Source organism: Dioscorea cayenensis, chromosome 5, assembly GCF_009730915.1.
Source record: "Dioscorea cayenensis subsp. rotundata cultivar TDr96_F1 chromosome 5, TDr96_F1_v2_PseudoChromosome.rev07_lg8_w22 25.fasta, whole genome shotgun sequence".
NCBI classification, from domain to species: domain Eukaryota; kingdom Viridiplantae; phylum Streptophyta; class Magnoliopsida; order Dioscoreales; family Dioscoreaceae; genus Dioscorea; species Dioscorea cayenensis.
In genome coordinates this window covers 1396178-1409539 of record NC_052475.1, presented here as the reverse complement: position 1 = coordinate 1409539, position 13362 = coordinate 1396178, and the positions used below count along the sequence as shown (strand labels likewise).

At 38.5% G+C, this 13362-nt stretch overlaps 2 protein-coding genes across 4 annotated transcripts; both read left to right on the top strand.

The window, feature by feature from the left end:
- The first annotated feature begins 421 nt into the window (after positions 1 to 421).
- LOC120261161 (actin-like) lies at positions 422 to 3706 on the top strand. 3 transcript variants are annotated; one of them, XM_039268913.1, is made up of 5 exons: positions 422 to 519; positions 1734 to 1804; positions 1896 to 2289; positions 2371 to 2984; positions 3258 to 3706. In XM_039268913.1, exons 2-5 carry the CDS (start codon positions 1745 to 1747, stop codon positions 3321 to 3323), a joined length of 1134 nt encoding a protein of 377 aa, XP_039124847.1. In that variant the 5' UTR covers positions 422 to 519; positions 1734 to 1744; the 3' UTR covers positions 3324 to 3706. The 3 variants fall into 3 exon arrangements, with proteins under 3 accessions (XP_039124847.1, XP_039124849.1, XP_039124848.1); XM_039268915.1 differs by having other exon boundaries at positions 472 to 524; XM_039268914.1 differs by having other exon boundaries at positions 486 to 543.
- A 2239-nt stretch (positions 3707 to 5945) lies between these two features.
- Positions 5946 to 9125, top strand: LOC120261592. The gene has a single exon (XM_039269532.1). The coding sequence runs from the start codon at positions 5946 to 5948 to the stop codon at positions 9123 to 9125; it is 3180 nt and encodes a 1059-aa protein (XP_039125466.1).
- The last annotated feature ends 4237 nt before the right edge of the window (positions 9126 to 13362 follow it).

The window sequence follows — 13362 nt, the reverse complement described above, 5'->3', positions numbered from 1 at the left end:
ATATAAATTAGTTTTTTTTATTATTTTTTTAAAAATATTAACAATCTAATTAAATAAATTATATTTTAGTTCTGAATTTCAACAATATATTCATTTTTATTTTAAAAATATATTTATATTGTACTTTTTTTATCTTTATTGTTTTTGTTTTGTTCAGTAATTCTTTTTATTTTGCGGTTTCCACTAGACTGTATATTATTTTTTTTACTTATTTTTTTTCGATTGTTGTGATTGATTATTAAAAAACAAAATATATTTTATTTAATATAATAAAATAAAATGTCAACATATTAGTGTAATTTAATGATTAAAAAAATATTATTATAATTATATTTTTAAAATTTAGGATAGAAAATAAATAATTTAGTCATAGTTCAGGCATTACTTATTAATTTAATTAACTATTTATTTATTTATTTATTTCGGAATGCTATATAAAACCCTTCTTCGTTCGTCGTGTTCGTGGCACTGCATCGACTTCGTTGGAAGTGCGTCAGAATCTTCGTCTTCGAAGCGGAGGTGAGGTATTGCCGGCAATGGCTGGTACTTGGCTTCTGTTAGGTTTTCGATCTGTTTCTTTCTATTAATTTTGCATCGATCTACTTGTTTTTAAAGTCGTTTGGTCGATCAGGGAAGTGGAGGTGTTGATTTGATCTTTTCTTGTGATGGGGAAGTAGGAAATCGAGTGTTTCGTTTGTTTCTGCTTGAGTTTTTGGTGGTGATTTCTCTTTTGAGGGTTTTGATGAGCAGGATTTTGGTTTGGAATGCGTTCTGTTTAGTTTTGGTGGCTTGATTTAGGTTGGATGCGAGGGAATGCAATGTGAAAATTTTTCTATTTTATTCGTTCTAGTGGTGTGCTTGATGTTATTCTACTTTATGGTAATGCCTTTTTCATGGCTGAATGGAAGGGGAATTCAAAGATTTCCGCTTTTTGTGTTCCATTTTAGTTGTTGTTTTAATAAAGGCAGCTTTTTTTTTTTTTTTGAAAAAGCCTAGTTGGAATGTGTAATGTATCTCATTTGTTTGGTCTATCATTTTATTCTTTTGCTATGAAGTATGTTTCTATACGGTCTGAAATTTCCTGAGTTTGCTTGGCCTATTGTGTGCTGTGTTGCCAATATTTTTCATTTCTTTTGTCTCGAGTTCCCCTTTGTAAGCGTATTATGTGCAATATTTGAAGAATAAATTTGAGCAATAATGTGGAAGAATAGCTAATTTTTCATTATATATATGTCATGGTTGTTGTCACTTACATATTGACAGTATCTAAAATTTTTTTTTTGGACACTAAATGGACTACTTATGTTCCATCCAACTGAGTTTAGCTATATTGATCAATGGTTGCCTTTTGACACAAACCACATAATTTATTGGCAAAGAGATATGCATAATGTTCATGATTGGTTAGCTTACCTGATTGATAAATTTTGGAACTGATTTTTTTAGAGAGAAAGTTGCTTGATCATCAAAATGCATTGGGTTATTTGATTGGCTATGAATCATGTGAAGTTCCCATAAAGATTTTCTATTTGATGAAATTGTGCCACAAGAATTTCTTGATGATTTTTTGTTTTATTAATTATACTGCCAAATTCAAGTTTTTTTTTTCTTCCCCTCCCTAATTATTTTCTTTTAATAGATAGATTGGAGGAGTGATTGCTGTAAGCATAGAACCAAGTTCTTCTTCTTAGATGAGCATATTTAATTTTATCCATCTCTTGTACGTTTGGCAGCTACCTAGGAAATGGCGGAGACGGAGGATATCCAGCCCCTTGTTTGTGATAATGGCACTGGGATGGTCAAGGTTAGGAAATTGTACTTGCTCCTCATACCATGTTTATTGTTATTTTATCATACTGGATCCTCATTCATGGTGATGATTATTTATGCCAAAGGCTGGATTTGCGGGTGATGATGCTCCTAGGGCAGTCTTTCCTAGCATCGTTGGCCGACCACGCCACACTGGTGTGATGGTTGGAATGGGCCAGAAAGATGCTTATGTTGGTGATGAAGCTCAGTCAAAGAGAGGTATCCTCACTTTAAAATACCCCATTGAACATGGCATTGTTAGCAACTGGGATGACATGGAGAAGATCTGGCATCATACTTTCTACAATGAGCTTCGTGTTGCCCCTGAGGAACACCCTGTGTTGCTCACTGAAGCCCCTCTAAATCCTAAGGCAAATAGAGAGAAGATGACTCAAATCATGTTTGAGACATTCAATGTACCTGCCATGTATGTTGCCATTCAGGCTGTTCTTTCTCTATATGCCAGTGGTCGTACAACTGGTTCGTATCTGTGGTTACTGTGATTAACTTGATTCTTTTCCCTTTGAGCTTTATTTGAATCTGTTTATACCTTTTGTATAGGCATTGTGCTGGATTCTGGTGATGGTGTTAGCCACACTGTCCCAATTTATGAGGGATATGCTCTTCCTCATGCCATCCTTCGTCTTGATCTTGCCGGTCGTGATCTCACGGATGCGTTGATGAAAATCCTGACAGAAAGGGGCTATTCTTTCACCACAACTGCTGAGCGGGAAATTGTCAGGGATGTTAAGGAAAAGCTTGCTTATGTTGCCCTTGATTATGAGCAAGAGCTAGAGACAGCCAAGACCAGCTCCTCTGTTGAGAAGACCTATGAGCTTCCTGATGGACAGGTGATCACAATTGGTGCCGAGAGATTCAGGTGCCCGGAAGTCCTCTTCCAGCCATCGTTGATCGGCATGGAAGCTGCTGGTATCCATGAGACTACATACAATTCAATCATGAAGTGTGATGTTGATATCAGGAAGGACTTGTATGGTAACATTGTGCTTAGTGGTGGTTCCACCATGTTCCCTGGAATTGCCGACCGCATGAGTAAAGAAATCACAGCACTTGCTCCTAGCAGCATGAAGATCAAGGTTGTTGCACCCCCAGAGAGGAAGTACAGTGTCTGGATTGGAGGTTCTATCCTTGCCTCACTCAGCACATTCCAGCAGGTAAAACTTTAGGAAAACATCTTTTTCTCCATTATACCCATTATAGCATATCAGTTATCTCCATGCATAGCTTTTCATATAAATTGAAGTGTTTTGTTGATTTTATACTAAAATCATTTATTGTCTTCCTTCTAAGATATAATTTGATCAGACCTCCAAATTAGTCAGAAGTTTGTTGTATGTGCCCATCATAGGATATCAGAGTTAGTGTTACAAGATGAATTATGATACAAGATGTTAACATTGACTGATATACATAAATTTATTTCACAGATGTGGATTTCTAAGGCTGAGTACGACGAATCAGGCCCTTCCATTGTTCACCGGAAGTGTTTTTAAGCTCCACACTTAACGGGGGAGCAGTTAAAACGATTGTCTCGAATCACCTGTTCTTGTTGTGAGATTGAGATTGCTGTGGCTTAATTTTGAGTTGTTTGTCTACTTTATGATGCACCATTGATGTGTATGGAAATAGAGGAAGGCAGCAGAGAGAGCATTCGTTTTCTTGATTTCTTTCAGGCTTTGTAGGTTTCAAGATTTGCTAGTTGTAGTGGAAAACATGTTATTTTTCCTCTCTGAATCTTCAATTGGTTTTCTAGTGGCATCAGTGTGCTTTCCCCTTTTGTCTTGTTAGCATGCAACTGTTTGGGACTTTGTTCAAGTTGTCATTGAATTGTTATTTTGTATGATAATAAATTAATAAACATGGGTTTCATTGTTAATTTATTGTCTGCCGGTAGTGATCGGTTGAATTATATGTTAGCAATGCAACATAAAATGTAGATTTAATGCATATATAATTTAATCTCAAATATGAATATCTTTATTTTGATTTAAACTAAATTTGGTTTGGTTTTTTTTCCATCACGGTTTTAAACTGAAATAGTCTAGTTTAAACTTGTGATTTTTTTAACTTAGAAAAAATTTAAATACCACCCTTTTGGTTGTAAGAGTAGTTCAAACAATAGGGTTAATTTTTGGATTGGTCATCAAACTTTGGACAATTTTGAGTTTTGGTCATGGTAATTCAATTTACATCAAATCAGTCACACAACTCAATTTTAATTTCATTTCTCTGAGCAATTATCCAAAGAATTTTCAATCACACATCATATGAAAACCAACCAAAGTTTTTTGTTTTTGTTATTATCATTGATCAATTGATCTATCTTAAATTAACTGATTATTTTATATTTTTGTACTACCAACATATATAATGCCAACTTTATACTTGTGGTATTTTTTTTTTTTTAATTGCCCTCATGAAAGTGATGTGATTATCTTGTAAGTATACTAAAATTTCACAAATGCTTTTCAATGAAGAAGGGCATATCATAATCTAGTCTCTTAGCTGGATCACTCAACACTTTGATAAGAAAAGAACCAAGGGTTTTAGTGTCAGCCAGTGGCGGAAGTAGAACTAAAATTAAAGAGGTGCTGAATTTAAATTTAAATTTTTTTTTAAATATTAAATAATTCTATTAATTTAAACTTGAGGTTATAATAATCAATATTTTAAAAATATAAAATATATATCCATCTAAAAAGCTCAAGTAGCTCGAGCTCATTCGAGCTATTTTTTTTTGTGTTCGAGCTCAGCTCGCTGAAAAGCTCAAGTAGCTCGAGCTCATTCAAGCTATTTTTTTGTGTTTGAGCTCGGCTCGCTGAAAAGTTCAAGTAGCTTGAGCTCGGCTCGTTTAAGCTCGATTAGTTTGTATACTTAAGTATTTTTGTAATTTTATATAATTTATATAATTATGTATTTTTGTAATTTATATATAAATAATTTAATATTTTATATATAAAAGCTCGTTTAGGCTCGCGAACCTCACGAGCTGAGTATTTTTGAGCTCGAGCTCGGCTCGTCAACATAAACGAGCAACTCGACCTTGGCTCGGCTCGTGAACAATCGAATCGAATTTGAGCATTGACCGAACCGATCTCGAGTAGCTCACGAGTAGCTTGGCTCATTTACACCCCTAGGAATGTTATAGTACAATTTCATGCATCTTTTGGAATTGTTATAGCACATTAGTATGCAATTTTCAGAATTTATTATACTGTCGTTTTTAGACTTATTTTTCTAATTCTCTTATGAAGATTAGTTTAAATTTTATTTGTTCATTAATTTATTTTCTGCCACGTCTTATGGAAATTTGTAAAGGCTTCAATGAATGCGGTAACTAAATTAAAACCATTATCTTTGAAGCTGGAGATAGCCTTGGAAATTTTATGCTTGAAATTATCAAAATGCATTCATTTGATTCACATGAAAATCTCAGTTGCAAAAAACCCAGACTCTTTTATTTTGGTTTTACATCTTGGCATGCAATTAATGAAAACAGAATAGACTTGAACAAAAAGTAACCACCAACAGCTATTTAAGTAATTAATAGTATGATATAGTTTGAATATTAAAGATAGCTGTAAATTTCAAACTCATGAAAATACTTAAAAGAGTAATTTTGTCAGTCAAAATATAAAAAGGAGGTTGATTCAGAATGAAATCAAACTAACAATGTCAGACAGAGTATATGTGTAATTCCAATTCAGTCACTAAACATGCAACCAAATACAAACAATGGATTGAACTCAGTATGTGATGGTTGAACTCCACATGACATGACACAATATGCTACTAATAACTGAAACAAAGGTTCATGTAACAAACTGAATTTCTATTGGTCCTCTCGTTGTCATTCAACCAGTCTTCAGCACCTCCCTAAGGTTTTTTCTGATCATGCTCCTCTTTTAGTGACTGTTAAGCTTGCTAATAGTCATATTCGTAGCCCTTTTCGCTTTAATAACTATTGGTTGGATTGTGTTGGGTGTCATAGCGTTGTGAGAAGGGCTTCTGCCTTCTCCCCTAATGGTACTCCTATGCATGCCTTTACTCACTTGCTTTTTAGATCGCGTGCTAATATTCTTAATTGGTGTAAAGAGGGGTTAACTAACCTTGATATGGACATTAAGCTCACTGAGTCCATTATTTCTGCTCTAGAATTATCTGTTGCTTTTGATGATGGTACACAGGACCTTCTAGAGGAGATGTATGCCAAATATGCAATGTTGGAGAAGCAAAATACCAACAAATGGGCCCAGCGTGCACACTTGGCTTGGGTGTGTGGCGGGGACACCAATTCTAAATTTTTCCATAATGCTACTCGTATCCGCAGGCACATCAATCGGATCACTCAGGTAAAAGATGCTTGTGGTAATTTATTTACTGAGCGAGCAGGTATTGAGACAGCTTTTATGAACTCCTATTCTCGCCTGTGGACTAGTTCTGCTAATACTTCCTTTGCTGATATTCTGAGTCTTATCCCTAATGACCTCCCTCAGCTCTCGGATATGGATTGTGCCTTCCTCACTCGTGAGGTTACTCGGGAGGAAGTTCGATTGTCTGTTTTTGAGCTTCCTTTGGGTAAAAGTCCTGGTCCGGATGGATTTAATGCTGAGTTTTATCGTTTTTTCTGGGCTGATATTGAAGACAGTTTGTTTGAAGCTGTTAATCATTTTTTTACCAACTCCACTATGCCTAATTCTTGGGGGAAATCTTATATAGCCTTGATTCCTAAGAAAGATAGTCCTTTGTATGTTACTGATTACAGACCAATATCTCTGTGCAATGTGTGCTTTAAGATCATATCTAAAATTTTGGCCAATCGTTTGAAGCTTGTTCTCCCTAATCTTATTGGTAGAGAACAAGCGGGCTTTGTTTCGGGTCGCTGTCCCTTCGATAATATTATTGCTTTGCAAGAAGCTGCCCATACGATTGAATCTGATTGTAAGAATCCCCCTAGGATGTTAATCAAAATAGATATCGAGAAGGCTTATGATACAATACATTGGAGTGCAATTCTTGCTACTCTCTCTAAAATGAATTTCCCTCCTATTTGGATCTCCTGGATAGAAGCTTGTATTTCTTCCACCTCCTTTTCCTTTCTTATTAATGGGCAGCCTACCCCTTGGATTAGATCTTCCAGGGGTATCAGACAGGGTGATCCTATCTCTTCCTATCTTTTCATCCTTGTGTCTCAAAATCTCACCTCTATTCTGAATTTTGCTTTGGCTAATGGCTATGTCCCAGGTTTTGATGCGAGGCTTCGCATAAACTTTAATCATCTTATGTTCGCTGATGATTTAGTCATTATTACCCAGATGTCCCGTAAGGCAGCTAGATCTATCAGACTTTGTTTGGATTTTTATGGCAAGATTTCTGGTCAGGTCCCTAATGATTCTAAATCTGCTATTTATTTTCCAACCTGGGCTAACAAACGGGTGGCTAGTCGTATTTGTTCTATCCTTAACATTTCAGCTGCTACATTTCCATTTAGATATCTTGGGATTCTCATCTCCCCCAAGCGATTGGCTAAATCCACCTTTGCTGATATTATAGCTAACATTAAAAACCGTTGTTCTCGGTGGACTCACTCTAAATTATCGCCTGCAGCCAAGACAGTGCTTATTAATTCTTCTCTTCTGTCTCTTCCTCTCTATTACCTGTCTGTCTATCCGATTTATGACTCTATCTTATTGGAGATCCATAGGATTGTTAGGAGATTTTTTTGGAGTAAGAGTTGCAATGGAAAGGGCATCCATGCTGTATCTTGGAATGATATTACTATTCCTAAGACTGAGGGGGGTCTTGCAATCAGAAATCTTACTCTTGCTAAGCATTCCTTGATGGCTAAGAATGTTTTTAAGTATCTTAACTGTGATAAATGTATTTGGGTTGATATCCTGCTTCTTAAGTATGGCATGCTTAATTTCTGGAAGGACTCCATCCCTGCTGGTTGCTCATGGTTTTTTAGAGGACTCTGTTATACAGCTATCAAAATTATTCCTAGCTTAAGAATTAACACTGTTAATCCTGTTCAGACCTCTCTACTTTGTCATCCCTGGTGCTCTGAGGTTCCTCTCTCACTGTGCCCTACCTATATCAACGTTAATTTGAACCTCGACTCCTTATCAGTCTCTGATTTATGTAGCAATGGTTCCTGGGACTTATACAAGCTTGGGCTGTTATTTGGGGATTGGCTGGACTGTTTTATTCCTAAGCTGGGCACCCTTGACACTTATGGCAATAATCATTGGATTTGGTCCACTAAATCTGTGAAGCAAAGCACTTCGGCCATTGTTTATCAGCATCTTAATAGCTCTTCTTGTTGGGCTGATGGTTGGTTGGGTTGGAAGAGGATCTGGGACTTAAATGTGGCTCCCCGGGTCCATCATTTCCTGTGGTTAGCTTTCAAGGGAAGGGTTAGTACTTATGAATATCTTTACTCCATAAATATGGGTCCCAGGAATTTGTGTGCCATGTGCAATTTAATGCATGAATCAATTGAGCATCTCCTTTTTTCTTGCAATTTGGCTCAGAATGTTTGGAGTCATGTTTGCACTAAGCTTAGCATTTCTAACCCCCTTGCTGATGGCTTTTGTTCTGGTGGTTGGCTCCTCTGTGATTTAATTTCTCCATTTGCTAAGGCAGTCATTGCTTCTGCTTCCTGGTTTTTGTGGAAGAATAGATGTGACAAAATTTTCAGGGGGTATTCTGTCTCTAGTTTGGTCATTGTCGCCCGGGCTTTTTCTCATGCAAAGGAATTCTCCTTTGCTCATGCTGATAAGCTTGGATCCCGTTTGATTCTTAACAATTTTTCTTTCAGGGATGGACTCTTTCTCTTCGTGGCCAGCCAATGGAATGAGGCATCAGAGGTAGGGAATGTTGGTTTTTTTTGTGTTTCTTCTAATCTTTCTGTGATGTTGGCAGGGGCTGGTCCAATACAAGCTAGGAGTGCTGAGGATGCTGATCTGCTGGCGATCTGCACTGCAATTCAAGCTTCTGTAGACGCTGGGCTATCTCTCACGCACTGCTTCATCACGGGCCCGGGTTCAAGCAGGATCATCTCGCAGAGTTATACACTTGATTGCAGGATCCAGAGTTGGATTAACAGCTTCAACTTCATCCTTCAGGGGGCTAACCGGCCTTCCATACATCTCATTCCCAAGTCGTGGGCTTCACCTGCTTACAAGCTTGCATCCTTGGCTTCCAGTTTGCATATGCTTTCTTTATTCTTCCAGGGTCGTGAGCTGCCGAGATGGGTTATGAAGGATTTCTCCAGAGAGGGTTTTATCTTTTAATTTATTTTCTTCCGTTGTGTTGTTTGAGTTTTTGTATTTCTTTTGAGTTTTGCTTTGTTTAGCTTTGGCTTGGTTTGTAATTCTGAACTCTTTGTATTTTTTTTCCCCTTATTAATAAAATCAGCTCTCTGAGCTCTTCCCTAAAAAAACAAACTGAATTTCTAGTCCCTTCAGAACAAAACTCATATCTTCTCCAACCAAATTTTGACATAGGCTTCTTTTGCCTATCATCTTCTCAAATTCATTAAGTCATAGTCAGGTATGATGGTAGGAGATTTTTAAAAAAAATCTTTTGTGACTTACATATAATCACTTCTAAGAGGTGTTATGTAAATTAAATATAAAACCCTTTATATACGCTATGCTACTTTCAAGAATTGATCACAGCGTAAATATTGCTTTTTGCACAATGAGTGTTATACCCAGTGTTTACTGTAGATTACTATAGCCCATTTCTATAGATTTTTCGACCCATTCATCGTAGCGACTGATCCTCAGTAGCAAAACCCGGTTACAGTAGCGACTTGTTCCTCGTAGAAGCTCTGGTTTTGATAGAGGCTCGTAATCTGATAGCGACCCGACATCTATAGCGACTCGAAAAATTTTTCACTTAAAACATTTCTTCTTCTTCTTTTTCTTCTTCTCTTCTTCTTTCCTTGTCTTGGCCGAACCTTCCCATTTTCTTATTTTTTTCCGGCGAAGTTTTTCCGGCGAACCAAGCATCCTATCTCTTCCTCCTTCACCATTGAGCTTGGTAAGCATAGATTTATGGTTTTATACCGTATTTATTCTTGTATTTTCCTTGTTTTAGTTTTTTTTCAAAACCTAGAATTTCTCCATGGATTTGCATGTTTATAGGTTTAAATTGAAGCCATTGAATTGTTGATCTTGTGTGAGAATGTTGTAGAAGAAAATTTGTGATTTAGAGTTGTAAATTGGGAGAAAACCATAGTATAGGGCTCGGTTTTACTGTAGCAAGGTCGAATTTACTGTAGCACCGGCAATCTTTAGTTGTTTCTTTGATTTCTTTAGATTAGATTGAAGCTAAAACCCCTAGGAATTCATTGGTAACCTTTAAACCTAGTTTTGAGCTAATCTTAGGATCGAATTAGGGTTGTTTGTTAGAAAAACTTAGGGTTTTTTTCTTGTTTGTTTTTGTTTTTTTGTTAAATTTTTGTTGTATTTTTGTTATGCTTTGGCAAGGAGAAGAAGTCTTGGCTCGAGGCAAAGGCTTAGCCGAGGAGTAGCTTGCGAGGAAGATAAATTGCCGATCCCGTGAGTGGAATTATTTAGCATAGCTTTATTAGAAGAATGCCAATAGCTATATATATATATATATATATGCATTTCATGTTTTAAGTAAGTTTTTATTGATTTATACTTGTTTGGTAATTTGGTGAATGATAATTATTGTTGAGGCAAATCTTGGATGTCTCTTTTTGGCTTTTTGTTTTTGTTATCGTGGAAATTGTGATTGATATATGTATCCATGAGTTTGTGAAATCTTTATTTTGTTTGAAACTTGAGTTTTTGTTATGAAAAATCTTTGATTTGGTGAAATCCTAGGCTTGAAGCAAATTTTTGGATTGTTGAAAGGAAAAATGATTTCCATGTTGTTGCTTGTGTTGGGACTTGCAAATTATTTTTGTGTTAAAAGTTTGGGCTTTGCTTATGTGTTTATCTTGTCCTCGTGCAAATGGCCGAGGTATTCTTGATTTATGATCATGGATGGATATTGTACTCCGAGTGGAGTTGTATTTTATTGTGGTGATTGTTTTTGGTGATATCCCATCTGCAGAGTGGCGGTCTTCACGGCCCGACCCTTTTGAGGTGGCGTGTCGACCGGCTGATTACTACGAGGGCCGATTCGGGTGGGAGTGTAGAGCCCCGATCGGATATTCATCGAGTAGCCGAGTCACCAACCGGTGAACTGATGGGTCAACGTCAAGGGCATGAGTACCTTGGCGGCTCGAACCCTAGCCATGGCCACGGGCGAAGGTTTAGAGAGTTTTCTAGACCATATTATGTTGGGTGAGTGTTGGGTATTGTGTTTATTTATTTCAAACCCATGATATTTTTGTTGTTTTACTTGTATTTAAAAACCATGCTTTTATGATTTTTTTGTGTTGTAAACCCTAGTTGGGGTAAAAAGAGTTTTTCTTGGTATTATTATGTTTTTTTAATTCTCTTGAAGGCTTCTATTATATGTAATAATGTTTCTAAACTTGTATCACTTTGGTAAAAGCATTTATTTTGATGATTCATTATTATTATTTTTTTGTTGTTGGTGTATTTTTTTACGCTAAGGTTGTGCTAACCTCCCTCACTCGAGTAACTTGAGTTACTCATCCCTCTTTCTTCCTCCCGTGATGCTGCAGGGTAGTAGGTGTGACCGTGTGGCGTCAGTCTTTGGGCATTTACTACTATTCTATCATCTGTTGTATTTCCTTCAGTTCATGTATGTTGTTGTTGTCATGGAACATGTTATAAGACCTATGGATCCACTAGTGTGTAGAAAACTTGTTGCATGGTTTAGTATTTAAATACTCTTAAACTTCTGTGTATTACCATTTCCCACTGTTGTTAGGGTTGTTTCCCTGTGTATTTTGTGAACCTCTATATTTTCTGTATCCTATTGTTGTTGTTGTTGTTGTTGTTGTTGTTGTTGTTGTTACTATAGTTGTGTAACATTGTTTTTTTCTGTTCTATATCTGCGATATGTATATTGTTGAATTCCAGGTGTGTTGATTAGCCTTGCGGCATCCTGAGGGTTGAGTGGCGGGGTATCCCTCCTCGGGATTGCTGCGGCGATTGTCGCGTCTCGTGGGCCCGCGGGTCGGGGCGTGACAATTGTAACATTGTTTTTTACGTTCTATATCTGCGATATGTATATTGTTGAATTCGGTGTGTTGATTAGCCTTGCGGCATCCCCGAGGGTTGAGTGGCGGGGTATCCCTCCTCGGGATTGCTGCGGCGATTATCAGCGTCCGTGGGCCCGCGGGTCGGGCGTGACAATTTTATTGGTATCGAGCTATTGGTTTAGACTAATAGTCGTAACTTATTCTTGTCTTTGACTGTCTTACGTAGTAACTAGTGGATCCGAGTTAGAGTTGAGCATGTAGCATTGTTGCATATAGGAATTGATTTTTGAAAGTTGTTTTGGTGTCTTTTTCGAGTAAAAATGCCCGATACAGCGCCCAGCGCACCAGCTGATGGAGCGGTTGCTCCTGCTGTTGAGCCTACTACTGCACCGCCTAGAGGTGGACGGCGTGGAGTGCCATCTCCACCGTCCTCTCCTTCGCCGCCGCCTAGGCGGGGAGGCTAATTCTAGGCATGCACCGCCGTAGCGGCGTCGGTGCATGCTCCTAGAGTACTGAGCTCGTGCCCCGGACTCCAGGTGCCCGAGAGTTAGCTCCGTCCGCAGAGGCGATGCGAGGCCTTGAGCCTATTGGGACAATCGAGGATAAGCAGCCGACCCTATCGGGGAGTTCGAGAGACTTCATGAGCTTTTTGGAGTATGTATGGAGAGGATGTACCGATCGCTGCAGCCCACACGCTTCAAGACCACCCCGAATGCGATCGGTTCCCCTAGTCCCTGCAGGAGGGACCCAGTGAGGTCCAGACCCGGAGTTTGTTCTTGTCTAAGCTCCCGAAGGAAGCCCGAGCGGTTAGGCTGCGATTCTTTTGATGGCACGAGCGATGCCATGGTTGCCAAAAGAGTGGCTAAAAGCGGGTGATAGCTACTTTCGACGACATGGTTCTAGAAGAAGACACGAGGCTCAAGGTTGCTACGAGGTTACTTGAGGGCGAGCCGAGTTTGGTGGGAAAGTCCGAAAGGTCGTTCCCGTGTTGTTTTTGAGTTGGTCGATTTTCGGAGGGAGTTTGACGAGGGAGTACTACACCCGCTTTCCATAGAGACCCGAGAAAAGGCGGGGAGTTCATGCGGTTGAACCGGGGTAGCAGATCCGTGACGAGTATGAGAGCGAAATTAAAGGACCTAGCAAACTTTGTACCGTAAAGCTGGTAGGTTCGAGGAAGTTCTATGTTCGAGTTCGAGGCGGGACCCGAACCTCGGCGTCGGGAGAGGATGGCGATCCAGAAACCGAGTTTTAAGGAAGTAGTGCAGTTGGCCCTTCGAGCAGAAAAGTTGGTCTGGAAGGCGGGATCGAATCCGTGAAAGCATCGGTAAGAGGAGAGGTGCGAAATGAGTCAACCCTCAAAGAAGAGCAGGTGAGAG